General features: G+C 40.9%; 2 protein-coding genes across 2 annotated transcripts in view; one reads left to right on the top strand and one right to left on the bottom strand.

The window, feature by feature from the left end:
* calub (calumenin b) overlaps positions 1 to 3,689 on the top strand; it is a 5,641-nt gene extending 1,952 nt beyond the window's left edge. The window contains exons 4-7 of the mRNA XM_072694960.1: positions 1 to 92; positions 270 to 330; positions 433 to 632; positions 2,675 to 3,689. The exon at positions 1 to 92 is cut by the window's left edge and continues 75 nt beyond it. Coding sequence (XP_072551061.1) covers positions 1 to 92; positions 270 to 330; positions 433 to 632; positions 2,675 to 2,779 — 458 coding nt within the window. The 3' untranslated portion in view covers positions 2,780 to 3,689. The remainder of the gene's footprint in view (positions 93 to 269; positions 331 to 432; positions 633 to 2,674) is intronic.
* A 1,334-nt stretch (positions 3,690 to 5,023) lies between these two features.
* On the bottom strand, positions 5,024 to 18,860 carry LOC140575187 (uncharacterized). The gene is made up of 15 exons (XM_072695389.1): positions 18,677 to 18,860; positions 17,411 to 17,523; positions 15,933 to 16,141; positions 15,785 to 15,841; positions 15,098 to 15,190; positions 14,927 to 15,013; positions 14,096 to 14,206; positions 13,286 to 13,456; positions 12,265 to 12,355; positions 11,959 to 12,065; positions 10,042 to 10,242; positions 9,263 to 9,394; positions 9,085 to 9,163; positions 8,736 to 8,929; positions 5,024 to 7,294 (listed from the first exon to the last, which is right to left on the bottom strand). Exons 2-15 carry the CDS (start codon positions 17,502 to 17,504, stop codon positions 6,056 to 6,058), a joined length of 2,865 nt encoding a protein of 954 aa, XP_072551490.1. The 5' UTR covers positions 17,505 to 17,523; positions 18,677 to 18,860; the 3' UTR covers positions 5,024 to 6,055.

Raw genomic sequence — 18,860 nt, 5'->3', positions numbered from 1 at the left:
ACAAAGATGGCAATCTGCTAGCTGATAAAGAGGAGTTCACAGCCTTTCTTCACCCTGAAGAGTACGATTATATGAAGGATATTGTAGTGCTGGTATGTCTGAGACGCACAGACGCTTAAGAAGTAGCTGCACGTAGCACCTTGCAGATGTTTCATTATTTGCTGTGCTGATTAAAAACTCTGGAGGTCAATGTTTAAGCTACTCTGCAGCACCTTCTGATCTCCTGTGAGCTTCTAATGGCTAAAGTCTGCACTCTTTTCGATCCTCAGGAGACCATGGAGGACATTGATAAAAATGGAGATGGTTTCATCGATCTAGAGGAGTACATCGGTGAGTGAAAAAAGAAAAAAACCCACGGAGAAACCCAAACATAACGTGTGTGTGCAAGTCCTGCGTCGTTTGTCTTATCACCTCTCTGGTTTTCTCACACAGGTGACATGTACAGTCAAGAAGGGGACCCGACAGAACCAGAGTGGGTGAGGACAGAGAGGGAACAGTTCACAGAGTTCAGAGATAAAAACAAAGATGGGAGAATGGATAAGGACGAGACAAAAGACTGGATTTTGCCTTCAGATTACGACCATGCAGAGGCAGAAGCGAAACATCTGCTGTATGAGTCTGACTCAGACAAGGTGAGGACGAGCATCCCGCTTACAGTTCTCAGTTAAGCAGTGTTAGTTATTCGAGAAATGGCACAACAGGATATTGTAATAATGAAGTATTTATCTGTTTTACATTAGATTTTATTGTAATTGTTAAAATCATGTAAAAGTAGACATTCTCCAATTAGTCCTTTTTATTGATCCATTCATCCTGAGATTTTGATACAATGTAAAGAACAACTTCCACTTTATAAAAATTCACATTATCAAAATACTCTTTTTATGTATGTATATATATCTTTTTATTTATATATATATATATATATATATATATATATATATATATATATATATATATACATTTACATGTATGGCTTTTAGCTAACGCTCTTATTCAGAGCGACTTACATGGTTACTTGTATTACAGAGGTGGGTCAATGCAGTGTTAGGAGTCTGGCCCAAGGACTCTAATTGGTGTAGCGCAGCACAATCACCCAGACCGGGAACCGAACCCCAGTCTCCAGCATGTTGTGGTAGCTCTGTGGCAGGTAGTGGTGTTATCTGTTGTGCCACACCAACCACCAATAATCTATATAATCTATAATAAAATATAGGATGTTCGATGATCAATAATCACCACCCCACCTCATCCTCACATCCTCAACCTCACAACTCATCCTAAAATTCCAGAACACAGTTCCACCGCTCCACAGCTCAATGCTGGGGGGGGGGACCCCTCTAACCCCTGCCTGGTATTAGACATGGTGCCAGTAGGTTCATGTTCATCTCCTCCAGACAGTCCTATTTGATCCTATTATTCTCTACAGGGACTAGACAAGCTGTGTGTGTGTGTGCATTTACATATCAGTGTCAGCAATGGGTGCAACTTAAAATAGCTGAATGTCCACAAACATTTGGACATGTAGTGTATTTACGCACTGTGCATGTTTTAGGCAGTATTTACAACAGCAAAAAAGGCTTTTGCTTATGAAAAGTCCAGAACACATTAGAACAGATGTAAAGGACAGGTGAGATCTTGTCGGTGAGCTAGTCTGAAGAACAGAGCTCGATTCCTCCAGGGTTCTCCTGGACGCCCCCCAGTCCAGCCAGCACAGCGTGGAGGATGTGTTCAACTCCATCATCATCAGCAGCAGCAGCAGCAGCAGCAGCTCACCTGATTTACCATCATTAAGCCTTGATTTACCCCCAAACCAGGTGTTGATCTGAGGAGAACTCTAAATAATACTAGACTCGTCGCCTCGTCCCAGCAGAGCACATGACACACATGTTTAGGGGATCTGGACTGTGCTGATTCAGTGTGAAAAATCGCTCAAGACTGATTTGGACTGGAATTCCTCGCTGTCTCGTGAAAGTTTAGCGAACTAGGAGAGCACAAGTGTGCTATTCATTGCTGTTTTTATCAGCAGGCATGTTAAATACGATTGGCTGCTTAAAAACACAGGAATAAAAAAATAATGTGGGAGCCCAGTTTGATTTTTCCACTCTAGAAACTGGACAGGATGTCCTCGCTGTTGCGCAAGAACCTCATCATAATTGGATTTATTTAATTAATTAATTATTTTTTCAGATTATCAGGATTAATTGACCAATAGAAATGATAGAAGTGGTAAAATAGATAAAATCATTTGACTTTGACTTCCATACAAAGTTTTTATCCCCTGTGAAGCTGACATTTTGGCTATTTTGCAAGGTTTTTGCAGGACAGCGACGATGCTGTAGTTCTGTCCAATCTGAGCTCAGATCAGTATCACGATGAATTGACCCTGATTACAATTCTGGAACCATCATATAAGCTGCATGAGATGGCTCAGTGTAGATTTCCTCCATGTTGCTTCTGTGATTGGACGGAGCAGACGCGCAGAAGTATGTTTTTTAAGGGGGGACAGAGTTAAAAAAAAATTAAATTAACAGAATAAAAAAATTAAATAGTAAACAATCAACATAGGTAAGATGATGCTCTGAATAGATGCCCATGTCTGCTGTCTCCAGTGTAGACTCAGCATTGTGTGTTTTTCTAGTGCTGCAGCTTATGTGTGTTTGTGTGCTTGCAGGACGGACAGCTCACCAAGCAGGAGATTGTGGATAAATATGACTTATTTGTCGGGAGCCAAGCAACAGATTTCGGGGAAGCTCTCGTAAGACACGATGAGTTTTAATCTCCAGACGTTCGCACATGAAGAACGCAGAAATGGACTATAATTTATTTCACAATTTCCTTGTATACAATCCCAAGTGTGTAAACTTTCATAACCACAAATGTCGTCACTTTTCTATTTTTGTAAAGGAAAAATGGTCGAATGTTGTTTTCGTAGCTTTTATGCCTGACGTGTTTTAGTGTATTCGTAGAAGGTAGAGATGCGTTAGCCTGATTTGTATTGAAATGCACTGAACGTTACATTTCTTCATTCCTCATTGCGCAGAACGTAAAGTCCAGGACGGGTTGAGGTTTCTGGTTTTCTGCAGCAGCACATGTTAACTGTAGGAAGGATTGTGATGTATGTACGTTGTATATGTACGTGTATCCAGGTAATGCATATTTAGTATCTGATATATGACTTGGATTGCCGCTGTAGGTTGCTGGCTGAAGGTTAGAGTTGCTGAGACACTACAGTAAACTACAGTAAACTAGTGGATATTAACATATGGAACATTTAATGACCACTACAGTCATTTGCACAGCACAGTTTTAGGCTTACTTTACACTTTGTGTGTTGAAAGTTTGTGTTAAGTACGTCATGATGTGTTGCAACGAGGCAGGGCTGCCTCCAGACTCGGTCATTCCGCTCTTCACACTTCACCATTTTACACAGTGTAAGATGTGTTATTTCTGAATGTTGAGTGAGGAGTCTAATTCAGACGTTTCTTATCTTAAGTGCCTTTTCCTCTCGCCTCACCATTTCAGTAAATTAGCGCCCTGCTTAGTTCCGCAGGCTGTTCCACTACCGTTGGCTGCTCTCTGTTTTTGACTATGCTGTACATATGTTGAAAGTCATAATGTAAACAGTGTAAATACAGCACAGGCTCGGCAACCGAGAGGCTTTTCACAATAAAACCTGTCTAAAACCACCTGTGTTTATTGTTCTGTAATCTCACGGGTTAACCCATTCAGTTCGGTGGGCACCTACAGACTGCAGTTCCTCATGCTCACTACTGTTCTAGCAGTATCTCAGTAGTTACTGGGCAAGAAATCTGAATATTTATAGAATAATTAGGAAACTTAAGAAATTGTACAACTGTGATGTAAACAATTCAGTTCAATTATGCAAAAATATGTGGTAGATTATACATTGTTGAGAGAGTGTACATACAGTATTATACAAAAGTGGGCGTATCCCAGGTTAAATTACATGGTTTATTTCTCTTCTTTATATATATTTTATTTATTGAATAAAGAAACGTAGTTTGCAATTTAAATGCTTTAAAATGATAGATTTTCCCAAATTTACAAAAATTACAAAAACAAAAAACACATACTATACTACTTTATATACTTTATACTATACTATACTACTGTACAATGCTAAAAAAGTTCTAATTTAAATCAAGAAAAATGCTGTGTGCGAAACTAATGGCACATTAAATGTTTTAATTTTTTCCCAATATGTTAATTTCAGAAAATAAACAATGATTTGTTTTAAATATTATTATTATTATTGCGTCTAGTTATCATTACCATTTGCTGCTGGTTATGATCAAATGATTATTATTATTGTTATTATTATTATTATTATTAATAATGCTGCTGGTTATTTTGTATTATTATTACTATTATTAGTATTGCTACTGCTGCTGGTTATTATTATTATTATTACTATTACTAGTAATAGTAGTATTATCATTGTATCTAATTATCCTTATTATGATTATTGCTGCTGGTTCTGACCATATTATTATTGTTATTAATGCTGGTTATTATTATTCTTATTATTGCTACTGCTGCTATTATTATTATTATTATTATTACTAGTAGTAGTATTATTGTGTCTAGTTTTTCATTATAATAGTTATTGCTGCTGGTTGTGACCATATTACTATTTTTATTGTTATTAATGCTGGTGGTTATTTTATTATTATTATTATTATTATTATTATTTGCTACTGCTGCTAGTTATTATTATTATTACTAGTAGCAGTAGTATTATCATTGCGTCCAGTTATCATGATTATTGCTGCTGGTTATGACCGTATTATTATTATTATTATTATTATTGTTATTATTATTATTGCTGGTGCTGCTGGTGGTGTTTTTTATTATTATTATGCATCCTGTATTAGAGTTGTACAAACTGTAGTGTTACCTCCTGTGATAAGTCTTATACAGGCAGTTTAACACGGTACCCAACCAGACAGTGCACTAAATACGGACCACTCCAAATCAGTACACGACAGCTGACCCTTGATACATTTTATTTGAGTAGGTTATTATACACTGTAATTCATCATAAAGCATCTTTCTCCCTGCAGATTAGAACGAAAAGCAATCATGTAATATCTAAAACGCTCCTCTCTCTCAGAGAGCCACAGAACGGTTCTACGTTGTTGTTCATTGATGTTCAGGACAGGTGATAATAATAACACAGGTAAGCCTTTTTCCTTCATAGGTGGCATGTGGAACTTCAAAGCAGATCATGGGTGGATGCATCAGTTAAATATAACATTAGCCAATACATAACCCTGCAGATACACTATATGGACAAAAGTATTGGGACACCTGCTCATTCATCGTTTCTTCTGAAAAAAAGGGGGTTCAGAAGAGACTGTCTTGCTTTTGTTGGAGTAACTGTCTCTACTGTCCAGGGAAGAAGGCCTTCAGATAGTTTGTGGAGGAGGAGCATTGCTGTGTGGACCAGAGTGGTAGTGAGGTCACGATGTTGGATGTTGGACCCCCACCTCATCCCAAAAGTTCCAGATAGAGCACCACCACCATTCCAAAGAACACAGCTCATTGCTGGGGGGGTTTCTCTACAGGGACTAGACAAGCTGTGTTTGTCTATGTCAGCAATGGGTGCACTGAATAATTAGAAAGGCTGTCCACAAACATTTGGACATATTGTGTAACTTGGTTATTTTGCATACCATACTGCCCTGGTTTTGATCTTCACAGCCGTGCCTCAGTGATCCTGATCCTGAGTGATCGCCCTCTGCTGGCCTGCTGTCTTCCCAGCCTTGTCCTCATTTACCCTGCCCTGTCCTCTTCATCCAGAACGTTGAAGAACAGCAGTGGACGAGCTCAGGATCAGTTAAGACTAGGCCTCTTCCCAAAATACTTTCACTACCTTTTTCTCCATTATCTTCATCATCCTCACAATAATCACCATGTCTCTACTGCTGTGCTCTTCTCCTAGATTTGTTGTGCGACCGTGGCTTGGCGTGGCTGTAGGGGTTGTTTCTTGATAGTAGACGCCCGCATCAGGATAACTGCATACCTTTGATCATGTTCGGATGTCAGTGTCTGAATTGTGTGCTGCTGGGTGGCTCAGATCTGCATTGTTCATTGCTGGCCTGATCAGATCTGGGTTGAGCAGAGCTAATTGACTGCTCTCGTCTTGGCTCATATTGTCTAGGTTTGTTGTGACGTCTTCGCTGTCGGGTTGTGTGTTCGACAGGCCTGATTTTGCTTCGCTGGGGTCTGTACTCGCGGCCTTTGTCTCTTCGGCTTTTGTCCCGCGAAGCTGCGGTGAGTCAGGCGCTGTATCTCTGATGTCCAGCAGGTCTTGGGCGCTGGCGTCTTCATTTGCTGAGTCAGTGTTCGTCTCGTCGTCTGTCATCGTCACTATTATTTTTATACCTGTGTTCCCTTCTCCCTCCTCAGTCTCCCCTGCTTGGAGACCATCTCCCCCAGTCCCTGAGAGTATGAGGCTTTTATTAGGTACCTCAGGTGCGCTGGGGGCAGTGTCTGGAGCTCTGGAACATTTCACATCTGCCTCATTTCTGGAGACATCTGGGTTTATCATTTCGGGCCTTATGGTATCTGGCCCTGCTGTGAAATGGGCTGAGGGTTCTGAGGTTGCATCATTACTCGCTGTGTTGATGGGCACTGAAGCACCCTCACTCGGGCCTGTTCCTGTTGGGCTTGATTCAGGCTGGTCTTCTCGTGGAACAACCATTTGCTCTGGTAGGTCTAGGTTTCCTGTATTTTGGCCTGCTTTCTCCAGTTCTTCTTGATCTTTCTCTGGATTTGAAACCCTGAGCTCTCTGGCTCTGTCCAACGCTGTCTCCAGGTCTGAACCGACTCTCATTGACTCAGTGTTCATTTGCTCAGATCCAACACTGATGCTTTCAGCCTCATCTGGGTTTGAGCTTATTCCAATTAGATCAATATTAATGTCCTCCAAACCTGTGCTATCACTTCTGTCTCTGTCTTCATCCCCTTGGGACTCACACTCCCTCACCACTACGAAATCCTGAAACGACACTGATTTGCTGATGGACTTCTCCATTGGCTTCCCATTGGTCTTAACAGCTGGAAAGGAATCTTCTGCTGCGGGTGTGGTCGAAGCAGCTGGTGGTAAAACGACCTTGGGCTGGGGGGGTTTGCCCGAGTCCTGGTCAGTTTTGGTGTAGGAGCCTTGTTTGCCATGCAGGGTGGATGTGGAGGCATCATACCCACTAAAGGCTTCGTTGTGATAGAAGACCTCCTCTACCAGCGGCTGTGATCTACTGTGGTTCACCTGCCAGAAGAACCAGCAAATGATTAAGAAGGTCGTCTCAGGACAGTCCTGCCCACCACAAATCAGTAGTCAATCAGCGGAGGCATGTTTGCAATTCCATATTCCATATTTCAACATATTAAAGCATAAGGAATCACAGGCATTACAGAAACGAACACTGCGGCCTACTGCGCCCATGTGACCTCTGTAACCTATAGGGAGAACATGCACAGCACCAACAGTTCTACACCATCTACACTCAGCATCATCACCTGCTACACAAGTCCTAGAGCTGGGCCTTCATATAAAATAGCAGTCAAAAGTTTAGACACACTCATTGGATTCTCCTTATTTTAGTGTACTTTGTTGCTCATTTTAGATTGAAAGTGAAGATATTAAAATACAAACATCTGGAATAATGCGGTTTTCATCAAATTAAATAATTAAAGGTTGGAAGTTTAGGTGCAAGCCTTTCTGACCAGAAGCTGCATCCTCTTAAGCAGCTTCCTGATGAGCTACCTGGAATATATATTTAACTACCTGGAATATATTGCAAAACAATAGTCAACATTAGCAGATATTTCTACATTAAATTTGGTGTGTCTAAACTTTTTGACTGTTAGAATGTCGCCGTGGTTACACGTAAAAACATTTGTACAACTTGTATCTCCAAAATAGCAACTTCTCCAAAAAACCTTCTTAACTTTCAATGGAGAACAGTTTTATTCTCAGCTGAATTGGAGCATTTCTATTGGTCCGTTCATCATTACATTCTTATACAACATAAAGAACAACTGCCAGATTCACATTATGGAGAAAAGTGAAAGTCTGCAAAAATGGAGATACAATGTTGTTGCATGACACCGATCAGCCATAACATTAGGAACATTGTGCCAAAGATTAAGTAGATGCCCCCAGAAGAGTGCAAGACCTTTGAAGGTTTCCTGTGGTATCAAGACTAACGTTAGTCGCCGGTTCACTGGTTGTCCTTTTTTGGAGCACAAGAATGGGTGGAGAATGGGTGGAGCACTGACCACTGCATACCAGGAACCTGACAGAACCTGACTGATGTTCTGGAGATGTTCTGACCCAGTCGTCTAGAACATCACAGTTTGTTTTTGGTCTAAGTGTCTCAGATTCTTAAGCTTGGCTTGAACTGACTGTTGGACAGGAGCCACTATAGATGAAGATAATCAATGTTTGTCACTTCAGCTGCCTAAGCTGGTACTAATGTTATGGCTGATCGGTGTATACAAATGAAAGGACTACAGGACATATTTGTTAAGCCAGCACACATCTTACCAGCTGAAACCAGCGCAGACTCTTTGAAAACATTCAGAAATACAGGCAGGATTATTCAACTGACTCATTCAGTGTGTTTAGGCCATTTTAATTATAAACAATTCAGTGTGTGTGTGTGTCGGCATGTGTGTGGGCATGTGTGTGTGTGTGTGTGTCTTACCACATTGGGGTGCTTGCCCTCTGCGACACTGGCACGGTTGGCAGGGTCTTGTCTCTGCCTCTTCCTTTTTATAAAGTACACCAGCACAAACAGGGCGATCGCCAGCAGGATCAGACACACCCCGACCACGCCCCCGGTCCGGCCCACTGTCCCACTTCCACGGGGTTGACCCTCCTCTAGTGGACCCTGTGGAACTGGGTTATGGGGAATGCAGCATTTAACCTTTATAAAATATTTATGGAGATTTGGAGACAACGTATAGTCAAATGCAAAAGTTTGGACACCCTTGTTTAAATAATGTTTTTTTTGTCAACAAATCCTTAAATATCTTCTACAGGCCGGCTGTTACCTGGCACTCCTTTCTGTAAAACGTTGATGTCAATCACAGCTTTGACAACATCTCCAGACTCCAGGTCTGTGGCCAGAACCTGTGGTAGAATTCATACACCTTTCAGATCAGCACATCTGCAAGTCTGCTAATAATGACAGGAGATCCTTAACTTGCTTCAAATTATGATCAGGCTCACCTCCAGAGAGTGTTTGTGGTTTGGCTGCAGCTGATTGGCCTTGGCAATGAGAAGTCCTTCTTGGGTAATGTAGTAGAGCTGAGAGCCGTTGGAGTCAGAGCTCAGAGAATACTGCAGCTTCGGGTTAAAGCCCTGTCGGACACAAGCACACGGACACAGTGGGGTTGCATGATACTGAGTGAGACTGATGCTTGCAGAGGCCAGCAATTCAGCTTCCGAGAAGCATTCATCCCAAACCCCCCAAGCATGGACTCCACGAGACCTCTGAAGGTGGCCTGTTGTATCTGGTACCAATCATTTAGCAGCAGATCCTTTAAGTCCTGTAAACTGTGAGATTTTGAGCCACATTTTCTAATTTGAGACAGTTTCTTTAAAGCAATCATCGATTTGAAGGCATGCAAGGGCTTTTTATCACCTAAGCTTGATCATATATATATATTTGTATTGATACAGTAGAATATAATTTAATTGATAATGAGAGTTGATGTTGATGGCACACAAAAACCTTTTCCATTTTTGTTGTTTTTAACTTTCGACATCATGTGAATCTGGCAATTGTTTTTTTCACTGTGTCAAAATTTCTCTGCCCCCCCCCCTGAAAATGTTATCTAGAATTGCGTATGTACACCAGCCCATGAGGGGGCACTGAAAGCGTGACTTGTATTTACTGCAGTGGTGTAAAATGTGAATATATACTCCACAACTGTAGGGGGAGCCCAGAAGCAAAAATGCCAGTTCTCTCATAAAGCTGCTTTACTACATATGACTGGTGAACATACATCTGTGAAGTCTCGGTCTGTGGCCTCAAGCATGAGCAGCTCGTTTCCGTAGGTGTTGACGAGTGAAGCAGGGCTGGTGCTCTCACTGACGAATCCGTGGTACGCAGAGCGGCTGAACTGAGGGGGGAACCGGTTCTCTGCCAGAACCCGCACCAGAGCCGTGGCAACTGAGTACTTCATTGGATCATCGCTCTGAGCAGCCTGCAGTGGAGAAAGTCAAACCTTCAGATTCTGGTTCATTTTTCTCTCTGTTTCTTATACAACATTACAATACTTTATAATACTTTATAATACTTTATAATACTTCATAATACTTTACTATACTTTATAATACTTCATACTACTTCATAATACTTTATAATACTTTACTATACTTTATAATACTTCATAATACTTTATAATACTTTACTATACTTTATAATACTTCATAATACTTTATAATACTTCATAATACTTTAATATACTTCATAATACTTCATAATACTTTAATATACTTTATAATACTTCATAATACTTTATAATACTTTAATATACTTTATAATACTTTACTATACTTTATAATACTTTACTATACTTTATAATACTTCATAATACTTTATAATACTTTAATATACTTTATAATACTTCATAATACTTTATAATACTTTACTATACTTGATAAAACTTTATAATACTTCATAATACTTTATAATAATTTACTATACTTTATAATACTTCATAATACTTTATAATACTTTACTATACTTCATAATACTTCATAATACTTTAATATACTTTAATATACTTTATAATACTTCATACAACTTTATAATACTTTAATATACTTTATACTACTTCATAATACTTCATAATACTTTATAATACTTCATAATACTTTATAATACTTTACTATACTTTATAATACTTCATAATACTTTATAATAATTTACAATACTTTATAATACTTCATAATACTTTATAATACTTTATAATACTTTATAATAATTTACAATACTTTATAATACTTCATAGTACTTCATAATACTTTATAATACTTTACTATACTTTATAATACTTCATAATACTTCATAATACTTTAATATACTTTATAATACTTCATACAACTTTATAATACTTTAATATACTTTATACTACTTCATAATACTTCATAATACTTTATAATACTTCATAATACTTTATAATACTTTACTATACTTTATAATACTTCATAATACTTTATAATAATTTACAATACTTTATAATACTTTACTATACTTTATAATACTTCATAATACTTTATAATACATTACAATACATCATAATACTTCATAATACTTTATAATACATTACAATACTTTACAATATTTTATAATACTTCAAAATACTTCATAATACTTTACTATACTTTATAATACTTCATAATACTTTATAATACATTACAATACATCATAATACTTCATAATACTTTATAATACATTACAATACTTTACAATATTTTATAATACTTCAAAATACTTCATAATATCTCACATTACTTTTTAATACTTCACAATACTTTAAAATACTTCATAATACTTAACAGTACTTCACAATATACTTTAAAAATACATTTTAAACATTAGTAAACATTAATAAAAAAATACAATTAAATCATTATTGATTAACTTATGTTATTTTATTTAAAAATAAATAAATAAATAAATGAGTAAAAGTAAAGCCATAATATTTGCTCCACAAATGTACAAATGATTTCTGTAGTTTCTGCAGTTACTGTGCTCTATTTTAGTTCTTTACAGTTGTTGTTGTTGTTGTTGTTCTACATTGATCTTTCATGCAGGTGTTTAGTGTTCTAGAGAACACTGATGATACCATGATAGAAAATCATAACGATCACACTGCTACACACACACACACACACACACACACACCCAAACTCACCATAATGCGCAGCCTAAGTGTGGGTGTCAACAGTCTGTTCTCAACCCGCCTGGTAAGCCTCACCTCACCTGATTCGCTGTGAATCACAAAGCGCCCATTATCAGCCCCTACACACACACACACACACACACACACACACACACACACACACACACACATACACACACACACATCAATACAACACCATATCAGAAAAGAAAGAAAGAAGAAAGCTGTTCACACTGTGACGTATGACCTTTGTGTTGAACTTTGTGTGTATGTGTATGTGTGTGTGTGTGTATGTGTGTTAGGTGTTGTGCTCCTCACCTGATAGGATTGTGTAAGTGAGGGGTGTTCTCAGGCCTTCATCACCGTCCACAGCATGAACTGGACCAGGTGAAAAATCCAAGACGATATCCTGAACAGTAAAAAGGTGAATCATTAGTTAACGCCAGAGTTTTATTTCTCATCTGGTTAATCACTTAAATGGCCAGCGGGTGGCCGGTGGGCCGAAAGTGACTGACCATGCCTCAATGGACCACAATGGACCACAAAACCCCCCCTTCCTCAGACAGTATATACCTCCCACCTCTGCCCTGTCTCCACCCCATCTCCACCCCGTCTCCTCTCATCGTTCACCTAAGCTATGGGGGGTCAGGCCTCCTCAAGCCTCCTTGAACTTGATCTCAAAGTCCACTGAGCCCGCCCCCTCGTACCATCTTCTTGGGCGGAGCTAACTGCTAGCAAATATGCTAAACTCCAAGACTGACGTTCATTCAGACTGTTTCAGCAAGGTTTAGTTAAACCCCTTGAGAAACCAGCCCCTCAGTGCCGGGTCTTGGTGAGCTGTAGTTGCTGTGGTGTTCAGGGTGCTTGCTAATGTTGCTAACGTCGCTAACGTCGCTAACATTGCTAATGTTTACATGGGCTGAGTGGGAGGAGGAGGTAAACCTGCTGGGTTGATTTTTCCTCCTCCAGAATGAAGCTCAGTGCTCAGTGCTCAAGTGCTGGTCTTCAGCCGGTCCATTCAGAGACGTGATGAGGGGTTAGCAAAGAGAGATGCTAGGCTCCTTCTTTCTGCTTTGCTAAACCCCTCACAGGAGGATTCCTAGCTGATCTGACTCTTTGATGGTGTCACTGGAAGCTTCACCAAACTAGCATTTCGTCCATGTTGGAGGGACTTCCAGACATGCTAACTGCCCCCCTGTAGATTTTTGGTGGAGGCTAAAAACGCTCGGGTGAGACTGTGACAACGGCCTGTTACATTCATTTCGCAGCCAACTCTGCAGTAGCTTAAGTGTGTCTAAGTGCTAAGCCTAAATGAAAGTACTTGCTTTAAGTACTTTACCTCGTCCTTTTCAGTAATGTTGACTGTGTACAGAGGGTTGGCACAGATGGGACTGCCTTGGCTGAGGGAAAGGAGTGTGCACGGCTGGAACTGTGGGTACTGGTCGTCTCCGTCGGTCACGTTTATGGTTAGTGTGGCCGTTGTGTTGTAGTGCTCGTTGGTGTTCATCTCCTACAGCAGATTCAACAAAGGCAAAGACATTAGGCTTTCTCTATTGGCCTTGACTCTTACATTTGGAATGGTGTTAGACCAAGGTGTAGAGTGGTGTGCGTTCCAGGCCTACGCTACACCACCAACATATAGTGCACTATATTGGAGTCTACTGTGTTGTAGGGTGGTCTGAAAACACAGTAGAGAACACCCAGTGGTCCCACACTGCATCACACTAGGTAAGCTGTGAGCTGTAGTGATCAGTGTACTCTGATCTTCAGAGCTCAATCACACACTTTTGACCTGGACAGTCTTCAGTGCCGTAGCAGCCACAGCCTCATCTCCAGCTACCCTAGTGGAGTGGTTCCCAACCCTGGTCTGAAAAGCAGGACCCCCCCTGTCCTGCAGATTTTAGTGTTTTACCTGGATGTTAGAGCAGGAAATTACCTGAAATATGCAAGGTAAGGACCAGGGTTGGGAAATACTGCCCTAGTGGACACAAAATACCCATAGCACCCATAGTCCCAGAGTGATGAGCAAGTCCATGTAAGATTACTGATAAGAGCTTAGTACAGCACCCTGTGCTCTATACAGTATTTCTTACATTACAGTGTAGAGACTGAGTGTGTATGTGTGTCCAAATAAGAAAGGAGGAATTACCCTAGCATAGAAGTTGAGCTGGAGCTGGGTTTTAGTCTCATAGTCCAGAGTTCTGTTCAGAATCACTCGGCCACTGTTGGGCAGGTCCATTCTGAAATAACTAGCGTCGGGCTAAACACACACAAACAAATAGTACTGCACTCATAAGCACACGTGAGTATGAATCATTGAAACCGACGAACACACTCCAAACCTCCAAAAAAAGACCAGAGAATGTGAAACAGTAGATACACTCTATGGACAAAAGTATTGGGACACCTGCTCTTTTATTAAGACTATTATATACGACTATAGACTTTTATTATAAGACTATAAAGAGTTTCTCCTGCTTTTGTTGGAGTAACTGTCTCTACTGTCCAGAGAAGAAGACTTTCTACTAGATTTTGGAGAAGCTTTGCTGTGAGGATTTGTTTGCATTCAACTTCAGTGAGGTGAGGATGTTGGATGATCACCACCCCACCTCACCCCCAACTCCCCAACTCCAAATCCCAAAAGTACTGGATGGAGCACCACCACCATCATTCCAGAGAACACATGAAGTTCCACTGCTCCCCAGCTCCTCAATGCTAGGGGGCTTTGTACCCCTCTATAGCCCACGCCTGGCATTAGGCAGCATGATGCCAGTAGGTTCATGATGTTTATCTGCTCCAGTGAGTCCTATTCTATTGGCAGTACTTCTTCTCTACAGGGACTAGACAAGCTGTGTGTTTGTTTACATTTGCACATATGTAAAAGGTGTCCATAAGTATTTGGACATATAGTGTACTCTTAGAATAAATCAATCAATATTATAACATTCATTGTAAACAAATGGTCATGTAGTTTTCATACCGAGGTCTCATCAATGCCATATATGAGCGTGTCTCCGTCTGCATCCTTTGCCTGAACTGTAAATGCTATGGAGTTCACAGCAGTCAGCTAAACACACACAAACAAATCACAGTCAAAGGACAGAAAACTCAGAGAGAGACTGAAAAAATAGGGAGGCATGATGAAGGTTACCTCACTGATCTCTATCGGCTGGACAGTGCTCTGGAGAAACTCAGGTTTATTGTCGTTCCTGTTGAGAATCTCCACCGTGATTCGGTGCTCACGCTACAGACAACATTGGCTCATTATTACAAACCATAATAAAGATTACACTACATTGGGTTTTACCAGCTCTGGGTTCACAGCAGAATAGCTAAATCATTGGCAGAAAGTATGTGGACACCTCACCATTACACCTACATGAGCTCGTTGGACACCTTATTCTAAAACCTTTGGCATTAATGTGGAGTTAACCCAACGTGGGAGTGATTTCCACAAAATCGATGAGAAGTCCTGGCTCCCAGTCAAGGTTCTAGTCCATGCCAAAGGAGATCAGTAGGGTTGAGTTTAGCCTAAAGGTCTTCGCTTCCAAGAAGAACAAATCAGCATCAGCACCAGCAAGGCTCAAAGTTATGTGACTGGCTGAAAGGTCTCCAATGATGGTGTGATTGGCAACGGAATTCTTCTTTCAGGTTGTTCTGTCTGGCAGATCCAATTGGGTTTATACACCTGTTAGCAATGGGTGTGTCTGAAACACCTGAACTCGTCAATTAGGAGTGGTGTCCACATACTTTTGGCCAAAGCTGCAATTTACTGTGGTTGATGCCTTTGTATGAAGAAAGGTTTTGTTCTAGGTGACGGTTGGAAGGTTGGATTTACCTGAATGGCTCCATCCTCATAACAGGTCACAGTGGCCAATAGAACAGAGCCATGCACCTGTAAACAGCAGCATCACTCATTCCAAGCAGGTGCACAGGGCTGATTCACTTACGGATTGATGATGCTAGTAATAATAAGGAGCTGTTACCTCTCTGTCCAGAACTCGTGAAAGGGTGGAGTTCAGTCTAATGGTTTTCCTTTCCAAGAAGAACCAATCAGCATCATCACCAGCAAGGCTCAGGGTTATTTGATTGTCTGAAGGATCTCCAGTGATGGTGAGATTGGCGATGAATTCGCCCATCGGGCTGTTCTCTCTGACAGTGGCAAACACATCTTGCCCTCCGTCACACTCACTGGCTGCCAAACACACACACATACACACACACACACACATATTAATTTATATAATGTGTGAAGAACGATGGTGGAGAACGATGGTGGAGAATGATGGTGGAGAACGATAATGCTTGGCGAACAATGTTCATAAATGATGGTGCTTGTGAAGAATGGTGTTTAGAGGAGAATACAGGTAAAGAAGGATGGTGCTGGTGGAGAATGTTGGTGTTTGGAGAATGGTGGTGGACAATGATGATGTTTGGTAGAGAATACTGGTAGAGAAGGATGGTGCTTGGTGGAGAATGTTGGTGTTTGGTGGAGAATTTTGGTAGGGAATGATGCTGCTTGGTGGAGAATGGTGGTGAAGAATGATGGTGTTTGGAGGAGCGTGTTGGTAGAGAAGGATGGTGTTTGGTGGAGAATGTTGGTCGGGAATGATGCTGCTTGGTGGAGAATGGTGGTGGAGAAGGATGGTGCTTGGTGCAGAATGTTGGTGACGAACGATGCTGTTTGGTGGAGGATGATGGTGTTTTGATGGTGTTTGGTGGTAATTGTTCATAAATGATGGTGCTTGTGAAGAATGTTCATGAATTATGATGTTTGGTGGAGAACGATGCTGTTTGGTGGAGGATGATGGTGTTTTGATGGTGTTTGGTGGAGAATGTTCATAAATGATGGTGCTTGTGGAGAATGTTCATGAATTATGATGTTTGGTGGAGAACGATGGTGTTTGGTTAAGAATGTTGGTGACGAACTTTGCTGTTTGGTGGAGGATGGTGGTGTTTGGTGGAGGATGATGGTGTTTTAATGGTGTTTGGTGGAGGATGATGGGGACAAAGGATGATGGTTTTGTACAAGTTACAACAACAAGGAAACACTGCAAACACTGTCACTGGATGTGGTGTCCACAAGTCTACATCTTCAGCATCTTTAGTTAAACAACACATACACTGATCAGCCAGAACATTAAAACCACCTGCCTAATATTGTATGGGTCTCTTTTGTACCACCACAGAGCCATGAACTCCACAAGAACCTCTGAAGGTATTCTGCTGTAGTCTCTGGCACCAAGACTAACATTAGCAGCAGATCCTTTAAATCCTGTAAGTTGTGAGGTGGGACCTCCATGAGTATCAGTGAGCCTTTGGCGGCCATGACTCTGTAGCTGGTCCACCGGTCGTCTTTCCTCTGAGCACTTTGGGGTGCACGCCGGGAACACCCCATAAGACCCTGTCAGTGGTTTTAATGCTCTGGCTGAGCAGTGCAGTTCTAGTGTAAGTGAGTTGGTACCTGATTCAGTGAGATGACTGACAGGTGACAGAAGGTAACACAGCAGAAGCGTTCTCCAGAAGTCTCTGATGATGACCAGTCTGTTCTTCTTCATTCTCTCGAACCCTGCTTTACTGAAAGAGGAGAGACAACACTGGTGGTAGGTGTTTTGCGGAGATTGCTGGTTGATGGTTGAGGTTATGGTCACAGTTGTATCTCTAACTACTTCATTCGATCTTCCATCAATCACGTTGCAGTGCTGGTACAGTGAGTGGCCTTAAGTCACGTGACCTCTGACCAGCGCTCGTACTTTTCGATTAAGACTCACTAATCCCTCTGAGATCCTGTTTTCCCTGCTCTACTCTTTCAGACAGGGCGACCTCCTCACATGCATGCACCCAAACACACAACAACGCTCAAACTGAGGCCTACACCAGCTTCGGTGGTCTTCTAAGGGTCTTCTAAGGCCGTCTAATTTTCCTTGTTGTAACTTTCTCTCGTTCTTTTTTAAAAAAAAAAACACACTGCACATACATACTGTACAAAAAACACACTCTCACCCACTATGTCACCTTATATCCCAACTTTGCAGTTTTCCACTTTTTAGCATGATCTGCATCTGGCAGCTGTTCTTTACATCATGTCCAAATTTCATAACAAATGGACCAATAGAAATGCTCCAAAATGACCTGCAATAAGAGCTTTTTCCATTGACTTTCATTGAAAGTTGAGCAGGTTTTTTTCCTCTCCTGTAAAGTTGCCACTTTGCCATTCAGGTCTTGGCCTTCAGGGCTGTTCCTGGGTGCACTCCAGGGGAACCCGTGACTCGCTTTAAGCAACAGAAGAGGATTATGGTGGAAAACTCAGTCATGTGTTTCGGCAGATTTTAAAAACATGCAGCCATACCAGCCATATCATATAGACACTATCTCTTACCTGGAACGAAACATTTCTCTCTCTCTCTCTCACACACACACACACACACACACACACATACACCCAGCTAAGGTCAATAACAACAGATCCTGATCTGAACAAACACAAAAACAACACAAAAATATGTTGGAAACTTTCCAACCTGCAGAAAATAATCAATAATAATAATTAAAAAGACCACTGTAAGGTCACCGGACCCCTCTCTCACTTCTCTAGATATGAAAGAATGGAAAAGCTCCTAGTGGAGCAGTCAGGAGCTGGAGACGGAGCAGAGATCGAGGGAGATGAGACATGGGCAGAGCAGGATGTAAGAACCAACACAAAAACAGATGAGATGAAGATAGAACTTACCTACGTTCCTCCCGAGTCTCACAACGAACTTACATTCCACTCAGTCTATGTGAGTGTGTGTGTGTCTCTGTGTGTGTGCCTTCGTTCTTTGTTTGATCCATTGTATGTGTGTGAGTGTGTATGAGCAGGACCCCAGGTCAGAAGTGAGACAGGTAGTTTGTTTGTGCGTCTGTGTGTGTATGTG

This window comes from Salminus brasiliensis, chromosome 13, assembly GCF_030463535.1.
Source record: "Salminus brasiliensis chromosome 13, fSalBra1.hap2, whole genome shotgun sequence".
Taxonomy (NCBI): domain Eukaryota; kingdom Metazoa; phylum Chordata; class Actinopteri; order Characiformes; family Bryconidae; genus Salminus; species Salminus brasiliensis.
This window is presented reverse-complemented; position numbering and strand designations above follow the sequence as displayed.